We start from the raw sequence: 14,049 nt of genomic DNA, 5'->3' as shown, positions 1-14,049 counted from the left end.
CTTTGGGATCGGTGTGAAAGGGCGGAATGAAGCTGACAGTATGTGGCTGCGCTCAGGGGCTCAGGGGTCAATTTCAAATGGTTTGGTGGTCCAAAACATCGCTTGTGTCGGCAAGCCCAACAACAACCGCGTAAGCGTCATGTGAGACAACTTCTTTCTGACTCAGGGGGAATTCTTGAACTCGTGCGTTTTTTGAACTTTTGACAAATATAATCCGGTCATCTCGGATTGCGTGGTGCGTACAGAGTGGAGTGGTGGCTGAGCTCCTGCTGACCTCGGGAGCAATTAAATTAGGGGGCACCTGGCTTGCCTCATCTGAGTAATACTAAACGTACGATCCGAATGTATTCCCGAGAGGTGAACCGAGGCCATATCAACACCAGTTCCAATGGAAAAGTCCAAAGAGATGTTATTTCAGCGGATCTTTTGTAATTCCATGTTTGAGAATAGCTAGTCTGCAAAAAGATGGCTCTGTTTAGATCAATCCCAACCACTTGGACCAAAATCAGACTTCAGGTAAGATTCCAATATTATCTTCCATGTCTGTAGTATGTTACGCCATATCCGGCTTTGCAGAAGAATTTGGATAAATACAATTCCTAAACTGTCACTCCTGCAATTCAATAGTCATATGGCCGTAAGTGTTTTATAGTGATGCCAGTCGAATATTGCCTATGGGCAGGTTCTCTTGGTTATTACATTAGGTATGCAGTTCCTTGCGTTAGATTAATACTATTCGTGGCCCGAGAACAACCTTCCTGGCCGCACATTTGGTCTTCGCTGGAATCAACCATAATAACCTTGGAAGAAGCACGGACCGAGGAACAGGCAAGATACTTGCAGATCTACTTGCACACCATTGGCCCACATCCTTCTCGAACGAACTTCGTCCGTGCATCGGGCGGAGTCTTTGGCATCCGAGTGGGCAATTAAGCATTTTCCCTAGCTATGCAAGTCATGGAGGTTATTGACAGTACGAATAGATTCCAATCATTTAACAGCAATGTCATAATAACCTCAACGCCCATGGTCTCCCATGATCTCGGCCTTACCTTGCCCTACCTCAACAAAAGCCAAGATACTTTCGTTGGTGTTTTTAGTCAAAGAGATTATACACAAGCTAGCAAGGGAGGCTGAATACTTTGAATAATAAGCTAATTAATAACTCGGCATATTTTTATACCAGTACGTAGAGTAACTAACCTAAGATTGAGTTAGGAGTTGACCAATAGGAATATTGAACGTCTACAGGTTATGGTTATAGCAAGTTTACATTCTGAGTAAAGCTTGACGATATAGTAAGTTATATTAGAGATTAGGAAATAGCGTAGAGCAGCACCTAGCTATAGTTCAGCTATACTACAGTGGATAGGTGCTATGATAATCAGTTGGCATTGACCAGTAATAACCTCCCAGTACTCTGGGTCATAAGCATCAAGGGCAATCTGGAGGGATTCCTTCCAAATAAAGAAGTTTCGTTTGCCCTTTAAAGTCAGCATTGCCTCCGTAAGGAGGACCAGCTCTATAAAGTACATCAAGCCTAGATATAATATTAGTTTAATCGGCTAAGAAGATTGTGCGCAAGCTGGTGAGGGGAGTCGAACACATTGAATACCCCAAATCGGGGTTAGGGATATTTGGGGCGAATGTCAATACAGTTTAGATAGACTTGGAGTATAAGCGTGGTCGGAGTAGGGGTAGAGAAATGCTGTAAAGATGAATAACCGTTAGAACTTTATGTTTAGAGCTTCTCCAAGTTAGAGGTACACAAGAGGTCTCACTATCTGGGTGTGGGGTAGGGTACTTGTTGGGAAATAAGAGGGAAGTAAGAAGGAAGCGTAGTGAGTTGAACTGAATATTCGGAGATAGCCCCGGAGTATAGGTTAGACTGTATAGATGGCTGACACAGTTGGTGGGTACAAAGGGCTCAATGGATGGTTCAAATTGAGAACTTCATTCGTGCAAATGGGATATATCCGCTAGGAGACTCAGCACAGGCACTTCCACTTTCAAAACGCCCGTTAGATAGCACCTATAAGTTTGCAAACGGGAGCAGTATATTACTAGTAAAGCAGTAGTATACTATAATTGTTTCCATCCAGCAAACAGTTAGGATATAGAAGTGGAATAGTAACCTTGGAAGACAGTTAAAAAGTGCGCGATGGATGACGACAGAACGGAGGCAAACGCCAAGATCTTCAGTAGCAAACATCTTGAACAAAAGGTAGTTAGTGACCAACCAAAACAGTTGTGAACAACCTTACAAAGATATACTCCCTAGTAGATGGCTGGAATTACACTCTAGTAAAAACTTTGAGCCTTTGGCTGCGGAAATAGTACTTTACTGGCCTTACATCGTTCATGAGAAGGGATGCAGAATTGGATCAACCAAAGGAAAAATTATGTATGAACAAATCTAAAATACTTTCATGGGTACAGAGGGCGCCAAGTGATCGGCTCAATATCACACATTTGAAAAAAGGGGCGCCAGGAAGGCTAAAAAATAACAAGAAATAATAGAGTTTAAAAAACCCCAGGCTTAAAGCATGATCATGAAAAGACCAGTGCCGATAGCAGCGAGGGTGTAAGCACCGAGCTGCCAAGCACCGACGTGCACAGCCTGGGGCTGGTTCATGCCAGCGGCAATACCGGAAGAGGTGGCAGAGGAACCGCCGCCGCCGCCGTTAGAACCACCATCGGCAGCACCGCTGGAGGCAGCCAGACCGGCGTTGATGGTGTTGGAACCAGCGGCACCAATGGAGCTCATCTGGGTAACGCAGGAGCCGGATGCAGACGTGGCGGCCTTGGAGGTACCCTTGCCTTGGAAGCCACAGGCGGAGGCACCACCGTTCTTCTTGGCGTAGCGGTCCATGGCCCAGGCGACACGCTGCTTAGCGTTACACATAGAGTAAGCGCCGTACACACCCTCGGTACCGTTAGAGTAAACACCGCTGACGGCATCGATCTTGCCCTTAGCCTTCAGACCGTAAAGGTAGTCGTAGACTTCCTTGATCTTCTTATCGGAAAGGCCATCCACAGGCATGCACTCGAGGGAGTCGTACATGCACTCGCACAGGTCAGAGTTGGGCGAGGGAGGAAGCTTGCTGTTGGCCATCCAGTCGGAGCCGGTGGTAGGGCAAGAGCGGCCAACGGTGGTGGTGACCTTATAGTCGGCGCTGTTGACACCAGTGGCGGTGACCTTTTGCATTTGCGAGGAGAGGTTGTCGAAGTCCTGCTTCTTGGAGACGGAGCTGCCCGAGGTGGAGACGAGACCGTAGTGGTTGCCAACCTCGAAGTACATGTAGACGATACCACCGCTCCAGACATCGTTCATCTTGTCACCGTACAGGATAGGAACATCGTCGAATGGACGGGGCTTGGTACCCTGAACGCAGCCGTATTCGGAGAAGAAGGCGGGGACGGGGTAATCAGCAAACTCCTCGGTGCGCTCCTTGTATCCGGAGCTGGCGTAAGAGGAATCACCGCAGAACTCGTAGATGTTGTAACCGAAGAAGTCAATGGAATCCTCGGCCTTGTCGCAAACCAGGTAGTTGGAGATCGCCTCGCGGACGTACTGGTTGTCATCAGTAGCGTAACCGACAGCCAGGGAAGAACGGTAGTTCTTGTCCTTGATGTAAGTCTTCAAGTCACGGACAGCAGCCTTGACGTAAGCCATGGACGCAGTGTTGTTGACCGCATCCGCAACCTCGTTACCGGCGAAGAAACCAATGACGTTGGGGTAGGGAGCGAGGGTGTCCACGACCTGAGAGTAACGGGTGAACAACTCGGCGTTCCAGGAAGGGTCGGATGAGACGATGGACTCATCGGGAGAGGACAAATCACTGATAACGTAGATTCCAGCGTCGGCGAGGGCATTCATGCAGTCATCGTGAGACTGGTTCGGGTTGATGGCGTAAGTACGAACGACGTTGGTACGGAGCGAGAGCAGGTATGGGATATCACGTTCGCAAGTGGCGGCATCGACGAGGGGATCGACGTAGCTATCGCTGCTACCAGACTTGGAAGTACCATCGTAATTGGCCTGGTAGGCAACACCACGAATGGAGAACTCAGTGCCATTGTTGGAATAGAAGAACTTCTTGCCCTTGACCTCAATGGAGGGGATAGAGCTTTTGGCCAGGGCAGCGCCCACAAGGGACAAGCCAGCGAGAATGGAATACTTCATTATGTATTGTCAAGCTCGAAGCGAGTGTCGAGGAAGACTGAAAAAAGAATGACTGAAAAACAACGAGAGTCGAGAGAAATTCTGAGGGGGAAGAGGGAGAAGAAGAGTAAAAAAAGGGAATGGAGGTGGAAGGGAGCGGAAGGGAAGGACCACCACGACCACCACGACCCTTCAGGCAAATCCACAACTTCCCTTCTTCTTCTCTTTCTTCTCCACCTCCACTCATTCACCATTCACAATTCTCCTACACTTACATCACCTTCTGGACGCATCATCATGTGGGCTGTGTCGGTGGGTGCACCGCAAATCACTTTGCAACAAATTCCAATAAAAAAGGCTTGTCAGACTCCCGGCCCTGTCTCCGTAACGTGGGTACTTCTCATGCATGCTCCACACTGATATTGATCCTTTCCCTCTGACTATTGTGGGCCTCCACCCAGGTCCCTGGTTTCTTTCATCCAATCATTTCAATACCCTTGAGACACAATGGCTCCACGTCAATCTCCACTTCGATAGCGCCAGGGACCATTCAGGGTCTTTCAACAGGGCAATGGTGGAGATAGAAGAACCCTGAATGGCTGGGGTCGAAAGAACCCGCCCATCATTGTCGACGCTGGTTGGCCACTTCGCCTGGTTTTGCTTCCTTCGAAAAGGAGCTGCACTGTTATCGGGAATGCCACTAGACCCGGTCACGCACCATGCCATACCCAATCGGGCCTTCTCTGCCCCTGCTCCCATGCATGGGTTGTTGATGCTTGTCTCGCCAAGGTCGATCGCTGCGCGTATGATGCCGACTGGAATCCACCAAGAATGGTTCGGAGCGTTATTTTCGTTCGCATACCTGATGACTATGTATCTACAAGCTGGGCCAGCTCACAAAGAATCCTATTAAAAGGAGAGACCAGACCCCGGCACCATCCTGACTCAAGGTCACACTCGCTCGCACCCTAGCGCGAAATAATCTCACATTCTCCTCCTGGGATAGTGTCCGTGCTCTAGTTAATCTCGACGAGACAAGACTGCCCAGCAAAGTCTGGAAGGCTTGCAGAGCTTGTCTCGGTCGCACGTCCCCGCCCACTTTCAGTACGGAGTACGGAGTACTCGCGCAGTATTTCAGATGGCATTTCCCGCGGTCCAAACTTTCGAATGCTCCAGAGTCCCTGAGTCCCTGCATCTAACCTAACTTTCCTAGGCAGACACTTTTTTTTGCCCATAGCTTGGACCCTTCGAAAGCCCTGAGAAGGAAAAAGCCCGCAAAATCACAGACACGCAAGTCAATGTGGAGTCCCTTGTGGGCTGGTCCCGCATCTCCCGCTTCCCCGGGAGAAAAGAAGGCTGGGCGCAAAAGAACAATGTACTCCATACTCCGTAGGGGGTTGATCATTAAGATGATGTCTACGGGAATGAGATTGCGCAAGGCGACACAGCATGCGTGGTCCAAGAAGCAAAATATAACTGGGGGTGTGGCCGCTTCACCCCTGACGATCGCGGGTCAAACGGGCCAGTCAAAAAATCACAAAACATCCCATCTAAATAATTCGACACCGCGTGCTTAAACACACAGGCCCGCTCCTTCGAATATGGTTCGATAGCCACGAATGAGGGCTCCATTGACTCCATTTGCTATCGACCAAGCTTTTTAGCGTGGGAATGGTGCTGCCTTGCGATCCGTTTTCGGGGCTGATCTGTCAGAAGTGACGTAGTTTCGCCTTGCAAGGGTTGTTCTGTTTTGATTTCGATCGTCAGGATCGGGGCGATGGTATCGTGGCCCCTGTGTTTCTTTTGGTCCTGGGGGCGAACCTGGCGTGTTCAGAGGTCCATTTCACTCAATTGGTCTGCCAGTGGTGCCAGCATGGTTCAACTACGGAGTACTATAGAATGATATCTCCTATGGAGTTTGCCAGCCACCATTAGTTCGATCAGTATACGGACAACAGCAGACATTCCATGTGGCAGAACCGGCACCTACTACTTACGAGGTAGACATAACGAGAAATCATCCATCTCACATCTTCAGTCGCTAATAGTCAACCTCATGCCAATGTCAGATTCAAGTCAAGAAACCACCTGGGCATAATCCGACTCAGATGAGCACATCGAAGGATATATTTCAGATTGTTCGCTTCAGGTTCAATCAATGGATGCTAGCAGGTGGAAACTGAGGGTTTGAAATGGATACTAGTCTTCAGGTTCTTCAAGTGATGCTGTCCTGGTGTTGCGAAAGCCGAATGACCTCGGGACCTCAAGTTGCTAGTAAAGAAGACAACGCTATTATTATCTATTTATTTTTCTGTAGAACATCATTGATAGCTTGAATGGCCACTAACTAGTAGTAGCAAGTCATGAGGTCCGGTAGAACACTCGTTCGATGGATCTTATCAGACAGGGGCTACTATATGGAAGAGTAGTAGTAGTAGTAGTAGTAGTAGTGTAGGTGCTCGGCTAGCATAGTTCGTCTTATGAACTCTACTACCCAGGTGGGCTTGTGGTTTAATAAATATAAAAGAAAAGATATTATTTGCTTTGTTTATAACTCGATTTAGGTCAGCTTGGAAAGATTCAAGTTGCGCTTGTTGTCGGGTGTGTAAGGTCCCAAAGTCGATTTCAACTTGAACCCCGCCGGCCTTCCAAGGTTCATGGAGCCCTGGAGTTGGAACTTGAACTTGAAGCCCAGAAGTTGACCTCGGGAGCCTTGGAAGAGATATATCAGTCGCGTAAAATTGAACCTTCCACCTGGGCAAGGTTGAACTTCAACTTGAACCTTGGAAGTTGAAGGTTTATCATGTTATTCGTGAATATATATATTACCACCAGGGAAGAGAGCACACGGGCACTACTATATAGTAGTATGAATTTTGCCAGAGTACCTTGAAGGTTGTCTACCTAGGTACGTGTTCCAAAAGCAGAGGTCCTAGATTCCAAGTTCGAAGGCAGAGGACTTGCATGAACCCTGGGAAAAGACGAACCTACTAACAATGCAAGAAAAATGCAGTTTCTAAAAAGGTTCTTAGGCTAACACTCCTGAAAAAGAGATTCTACTAGACCCTCCATGGCAGCTGCTGCTATGGGGGGGGGGGGGGTTCGCCTGACTGCTTGGTTGCCTCTTTTCACAACCTACGATCGCAAAGTCAGAACCTCAAACCAGGATGAATTTAAACTATGTGTGTAAGGTTGTGGGGGCTAGAGCTAAGAATCAATTAGAATCAACGCCAAGAATAATCGACTGTTCTAAGGAGAGCTTTAAAAAACAAGGCATTGCAAAGACCAAGCTTAAACATTGTTTCGTCTCCGCTGTAGGCAGCAACAATAACAACACAACCAAAAGATTCCTAGGGCCAGCCCCGGGCACCACCAGAATAAAGATGGCTGAGGCACCCAGTTTTATTCCTTGACAAATTCTCAGCCCTACGACCATCTCCCCACCCTATTCAGCAGAGCAGCTTCACAGGCCCTTTCAACAGATTGTTTAAGCTCTTTCAGGCTCCGATGGGCACTAACCAACACAGCAATGCAGTTGCTGACACCGCTGATTTTCACCCCAGGGCATCCAGACCTGCAACGGCCCTTCACCGACAGTGACAGCTGTGGCTGAGAACAGAACCTGCCCAGTCCAGTCCAGTCTAGTCCAGCACATGTCTGTCTGGTTTTCCCCAGCGATCGTGATCGTCGAAAAGAACAGCCACCGACGTACTCGTATCGCGACCGATAGAAGCCTCCACTACCCCAATGGACTCAGGACTGGGTGCCTCTGACAACCTTGGAATATATTGACATCAACTTCCAAGGTTGAACAGCCCACCTATGCTTCATTCTGGCATCGCTACTGTGCATTTCAGCATGCAGCACAGCAAACAGCAAGTGAATACTTTCACGTGATTCCACATGTGGCGCGCAATTTCACGGATTTTGCGAGTTTCCAGCGATTCCACCTGTGGCAGAGTTCCAGGGGGGACAGTGCACGGCCTTGGATTCGCTGAAAGAGTGGGCCACGAAATGAAGGGCCATCTTTCCATCACCAATCAGTGTGGTGCAATCGGGGACCGCCGTGTGCCACAATTATTGTATCGTCATCATCGTCACCATCGATCAGAGCACAGTCGCAGCCGCCATCGCACCGTTTGCTCCAAACAGAGAGCGATCTGATGTCAGAGTTTTGACGTTGAATGGTGCCAAGACAAACTAGATGGCAAGCTTCATCGAAGCATTCATTGCCCGTCTTGGGATTCTTGGAATTGTTAAAGTTCCTTGGTAAAGACATGTTTCGCCATGTTCTTTCAGGCTTGGCTTGGCTTTTTCTTTCCGACCTGCCAACGCATCCTCGTCCACCAACGTCAGAGCAGAGGAAGTCTGCAAAACCTGCCAGCATCTACACAATCAGGACTATTCGCATTCAGACCAGTTAATTAAGGTCTTCCACCCTCCTCCTACTACTACTATATGCAAAACTAAGCCAAAATCTCGCGAAACCAACTTGTTCCATGCCAAGCTTCTTTTCCCCCACAGCACTCCGATCGCCCCTGGATGATTGTGGCTGTGTTACCTCGCGAATAATTGAATTCCACTTCCACCGACTCTAACTCTTTCGTCCTGCAATCTTGCACGCTCCTTGACTATCCTCTCCTTTTTCGCTCTCATTGAATTCTCTTTCTTTCTTTTTTGCCACTCTTTTTTCCCACTCGCCCACATTCATTCTGCAGTCACTCGCTTGTCTTTGTTGACTTTCGCACTCCTTCTCGCACCCTCCCCTTGCTTGGCCTGCTGCGAAACTCCACTTCTGTCTTTTTTTTCTCTCTGCGCCCAAGTCAAGCAAAAGAAATAACAAGAAGAAGAATTCGATTTCCTTTGAACTCTGCCCCCTCCGAATTCTTTTAGTTCCTGCTTTCTAAGAATCGAACTGTGGCGGCAGCTGAGCCACGCTGAGACTCCGTACCCTCTCCACCAACCCAGCTGTGTATGGCTTTGTTAGGTTGAACCCATTTCCCCAAACGCGTAAGTGATTTCGTTGGAGCCCACGTTGATTCGGTCTGGTACTGGTACTGGTACTGGTCGTGGCCGCCTAATATTGGCTCAGCCTCGTGTCCATTCAACTCTTCCTTATACTCAGGCTCCGCCTGGGCTTGAACTGAACTGAATGAACGCCCAACCGTGTCGCATACCAAGCCTCATCGTCTACAAGGAACCAAGACTAATCAACCACGCTCTCAGAATCTACCAAACCATCAAGATCATTCAATCTTCACCACTACTTTCAAAATGCGTAAGTTCACAAATGCCGAGACAGATGCAGATGCAAGCCCTATATCAAAACAACCAGAGAGAGAGAGAGAGAGAGAGAGAGAGAGAGAGAGAGAGAGAGAGAGAGAGAGAGAGACTCTATCTCCCCATCGACGAAAGACTCTACCAAACTAACAATACTCCAGATATCTACCGCCGACAAGCCCGCAATCTAGCCTGGTATGACCAAGATGGCGAACCATCCTCGCACAACCCTTTCAAGAAATTCCGCCGTCGCCCACGCCGCACCCACTCGATCCAACTGGAAGAGCAACGCGGTGCGTCCAGAAGCATGGGCGATTTAAGCACATTCGAAGACCAACGCCGCCGCGCAGAAATGAACAACGGCCTCACCGGCCCCGAGCACTCGGACACATTCCCTCCCGAATCCGCAGGAAGTGGCGTGAGTCCTTCATCGTTCCAACATGCTGCAACCGCAGCCGGCGCAAATGATCACCAGCATCAATTCTCAACCCCCGAGCAAGGACCCGAACCATCTATGCGAAGCCAGGATCCAATTAATGTTTCTTCGTCGCGGGGGTTGGATCTCGAGGAGGAGAGTGGTGTCGGTGCTGGGGCAGTAAAACCAAGATCGAGGTTTTTGGGCAAGTTTAGGCGCCAGAAGACTCAAGGGGATGCCGAAGAGTTCAAGGATGGAGAGGATGTTGAGGCTGATGGGCCGACTTTTACGGTTGCGTCGCAGCTGCGCGCGACTATCCTCAATTCTTGGATCAATGTTCTTATTTTTGCGGCGCCGGCTGGAAGTAGGTTTTTCCCTTCTTGTTTTGCCCTGAGATCGAGTATGCTGACTTTTTACTGTTTTAGTTGCGCTTTATTGCGTGGATGCTAATCCCATTGCCATTTTCGTTGTCAACTTTATTGCTATTATGTGAGTTCGAGTTCGAGCCCGCTCATCGTGGACACGAGAAAGGAAGAAGAAAGAAAAATGCATGCTAATGACCGGTGATACAGTCCTCTTGCAGCCATGCTGAGCTATGCGACAGAAGAGATTGCGATGCGGTATGTTCATCATCTCAGAATCGAATACAAGCACAAGATGGTGTAGATCATACTAACCACGCACCGTAGGACTGGTGAAACAATCGGTGGATTGCTAAATGCTTCATTCGGGTAAGTCTTGCGTCACAGCTCAGTCCATTCGGATAATCCTCTAATGCCAAAATTTACAGTAACGCCGTTGAACTAATCGTCGCCATCATTGCCCTGGTCAAGAGAGAAGTTATCATCGTCCAAACCTCTCTGATCGGCAGTATGCTATCGAATCTGCTCCTCGTCATGGGAATGTGTTTCTTCTTCGGCGGAATCAATCGCATGGAGCAGCACTTCAACGTTGTCGTCGCGCAAACCGCAGCCAGTCTGCTCGCCCTCGCTGTTAGCAGTCTGATCATTCCAACTGCATTCAAATCGTGGTCTGAAGGTATGTCCTGTCTTTGCACCCATTACCCATCTCCCCTCTCTTATCCCTGCAAATCCGAACAACACAACTAATCAGTCCAATCCAACCCAACCAGGCAACAAAGACAAAGTCGCTCCTCTCTCCCGAGGAACCAGTGTCCTCCTCCTAATCACCTACGGCTGCTACCTCTTCTTCCAACTGAAGTCCCACGCCGCCATGTACAACGAACCAAGCAAGAAAGTCGAGAAACGCCGCCGCAAGCCCTCTGAAGGCGACCTGTCGCGCGGACTGGCGAAGATCGGCGACGCAGCCGCGAAGCAGATCGGCGGCGAGAATGCGCAGAACATGGAACTACAGATACCGGATGATGAGCCTGAGCAGCCTCAGTTGACTGTTTTCACCGCGTTGTTAACTCTTTTCCTGTCGACTGCGCTTGTTGCTGTTTGTGCTGAGTTCATGGTGAGTTCTCCTGTGTCTGCTGTGTCAGATGGGATGGCCGACAACGATTTAATACTAATGCTCTATTGTGCTAGGTTGACTCCATCGATGGCCTGACCAAGAACGGCGGCATCAGCGATACTTTTGTCGGATTGATTCTCCTACCTATTGTTGGTAATGCGGCGGAGCATGCTACGGCTGTGACTGTTGCTTGCAAGGATAAGATGGATCTGGCCATTGGTGTTGCTGTAGGATCTAGTATGCAGATTGCACTGCTTGTTCTGCCGCTTATTGTTGTTCTTGGATGGATTATTGGTATGTTATTCAAAAGAACCCCCCCCCCCCGGATAGAAATAAGGAGAACTAACTCACAATGATCTCAGGTGTCGAAGACATGACCCTTGGTTTCGATGGTTTCCAGGTCATTATACTCTTCGTCGCTGTCCTCTTGGTACGCCCCTCCCTCCTTACAAACGCAGGACGAGTTGTGCAATTCTGACTAATATACAAGGTCAACTACCTTATCGGAGACGGCAAATCTCACTGGCTTGAGGGTATCTTGCTTATGATGATGTACCTAATTATCGCCCTTGCTGCTTGGTACGTCATACGCGCTCGCCGGGGCACACCGACCCTTCCATTCCAAATTATATGCGCATATGCTAATCTTCCCAGGTTCTTCTGATGCGCTCCGCGAGCCATTGGACATGACATTTATCTCTAGGTAATCTCTAAACTGGGCGGTTCATTCTCTATCTGCTCTACTTATTTTGTACTGTGTCTTACTTTACCTTACTTCACTTCTTGGGGCGACATCTTTGAAAATACCAAATCTCTAATCTGGGTACCCTTTCTCACGTACCATACCATCCATATATCTATCCTATCCTATCCTTGCATGTACATGTGCACCCGCCCAATGATACTTGAGCACGAGTAGCCAGTTTTCCGCCCAAGCTTCAACAAATCGATCAACGCCCGGGCGAGCAACCCCCTATCCTCGGCATTAGATACCTAATCCATGCTGCATACTGCCAGTGCACAAATCTAATCTCACTTACCCCATACTCTTAGCCCAGCTTAGTCCAAATCAAATCACCGACACGGCCCACTACTAGTACCTACTTGTGGTAAACAAGGTTCCCTCCTGCATGTAACCCCTCCCTGCACCCCAACCCCAACCGCCACTGCCACAAGTCCGGGCCGGATGAAGCCAAGCAGAATAGCCTAAACAAAAACAGCCGGGATAAATAAGGCCGAAGTACCTCCATACGTACGTACTAGCTCCAAAGAATGCACGTACTAGCTACGAGTAGTTAGTACCTTTGACGGCAGGACCGGGCCTGATTCCGAACAGGACAGCAGGCCTAAGCCCTAGTGAGAGTGAGGGTGAGCCCCAGCCTCGCGGCAGAATTACCCTCGCAAGCGAAATCAACACTGCCTGCCACCTGCCACCTGCCCATTGAGAACAGAACCAAGCCATGCCTAAGACGGTAACCGGGCCGGCGGAACCGCATTAAGGCATTTACCGGCGGCACGATTGGTTTGGGATTGGTTTGTACGAGTATTCGAACTGGAGGCGTTAGATTGGACCGCGATTAAGTACGGAGTACATTGATTAAATAACCGGGCTTCTAGAAGAATGTTCAAGTTGGTGGAAGATGAATGGATAGCCCTCTATGTAGATCGATCGGGGTCTCTTGCTTTGTTGGTACACATACGTACTATGTAAGGACCCGGAAGGTCGGAGGGAAATTACCCTAACTAATGATATTTACGGATATAGTATGTGCTTGAATTGTTTGTGGCTTTGTTTGCTTTCAACTTGAAGTTGTTCCCATGGTCTCAGGTACTCCTAATTCTGCGTTTGTGTTTGGGTTTGCTTTCGCCGGATGGTGAGCGGCATACTATCGTACATACTAGCTACACATACAACTCCCCTAGCAATCGGAATCGAATCTACCGATCAATCTAGTACTAGCTACTTGTACATACACGCTTAGTTTAACTAGTCGCTGTATTGTGACCTCACCTGTTACCCTGTATGATGATTCCAATGTATGATATCATCCCCAACCCAGCCAAGATCAGGAACGAAAAAAAAGAAAGCAAAAACCAGGAACTCAGAATCAGGCACAGCACCACAAGCAGAATCACAGCAGAACCAGACTTCCACCTCCAACCCCCCCTATTCCCATTACACATAACCCCCACGGGGCGGAGGGGACACGGCTCACTCGGGGTGTCACGGGTCCCAAAAAACCATCGGGCAGAAATCGGCTCGGTCGGGATCCCACGCAAAAAAATTTCATTCTTTCTTTTACCCGAACCGATGTGGGGTGGAATCTTGATTCCGAGCGAATATTGCCCGTTTTGAACATAATGGATACACAACCTGGTCATGAATGATGGGGGTGAGCATGAGCATGAGCATGAGCATGGGGGTTACAGGGTCCAGTTTTTGAATTTATCGTGGGATGGATAGCTTTTGTCCCCATTCCAAAGGTTTTTAGGGTGCTTTTTCTAGGGTGTTTGTGAGAATGAGGATTCGGGGGAAGGGTACGGAGTACGGAGTACCTCTCTCAAAGTTCTCTCTCGCCCTCCATCTACCCCGTACCTACTGCGTTTGTTCATAACTCCCTCTGATTTGAACAGGGGGGTTCTGCTACCTCTCGTAGACCAGACGAAGCAGGAAGGCGGGGTGTAGTCCAACCCCAGACCCCAAATCCAACCC

At 48.8% G+C, this 14,049-nt stretch overlaps 2 protein-coding genes across 2 annotated transcripts; one reads left to right on the top strand and one right to left on the bottom strand.

Moving 5' to 3' along the window:
* Positions 1-2,539: 2,539 nt before the first annotated feature.
* On the bottom strand, positions 2,540-4,186 carry N7481_003046 (glycoside hydrolase family 72 protein; the record flags this gene model as incomplete). The annotated part of the gene is made up of 1 exon (XM_057262265.1): positions 2,540-4,186. The coding sequence occupies one exon, from the start codon at positions 4,184-4,186 to the stop codon at positions 2,540-2,542; it is 1,647 nt and encodes a 548-aa protein (XP_057123926.1).
* A 5,253-nt stretch (positions 4,187-9,439) lies between these two features.
* On the top strand, positions 9,440-12,000 carry N7481_003045 (hydrogen/calcium exchanger domain-containing protein; the record flags this gene model as incomplete). The annotated part of the gene is made up of 11 exons (XM_057262264.1): positions 9,440-9,443; positions 9,607-10,224; positions 10,286-10,349; positions 10,433-10,480; positions 10,550-10,591; positions 10,651-10,898; positions 10,993-11,336; positions 11,411-11,630; positions 11,699-11,766; positions 11,827-11,915; positions 11,991-12,000. The coding sequence occupies 11 exons, from the start codon at positions 9,440-9,442 to the stop codon at positions 11,998-12,000; spliced, it is 1,755 nt and encodes a 584-aa protein (XP_057123925.1).
* Positions 12,001-14,049: the final 2,049 nt, after the last annotated feature.

This window comes from Penicillium waksmanii, assembly GCF_028829765.1.
Source record: "Penicillium waksmanii strain IBT 27052 chromosome Unknown utg000004l:1.0-5674109.0:1.0-5678898.0, whole genome shotgun sequence".
NCBI classification, from domain to species: Eukaryota; Fungi; Ascomycota; class Eurotiomycetes; order Eurotiales; family Aspergillaceae; genus Penicillium; species Penicillium waksmanii.
Note: the sequence above shows the minus strand (reverse complement) of the source record. Positions and strands in the feature narration are given on the sequence as shown.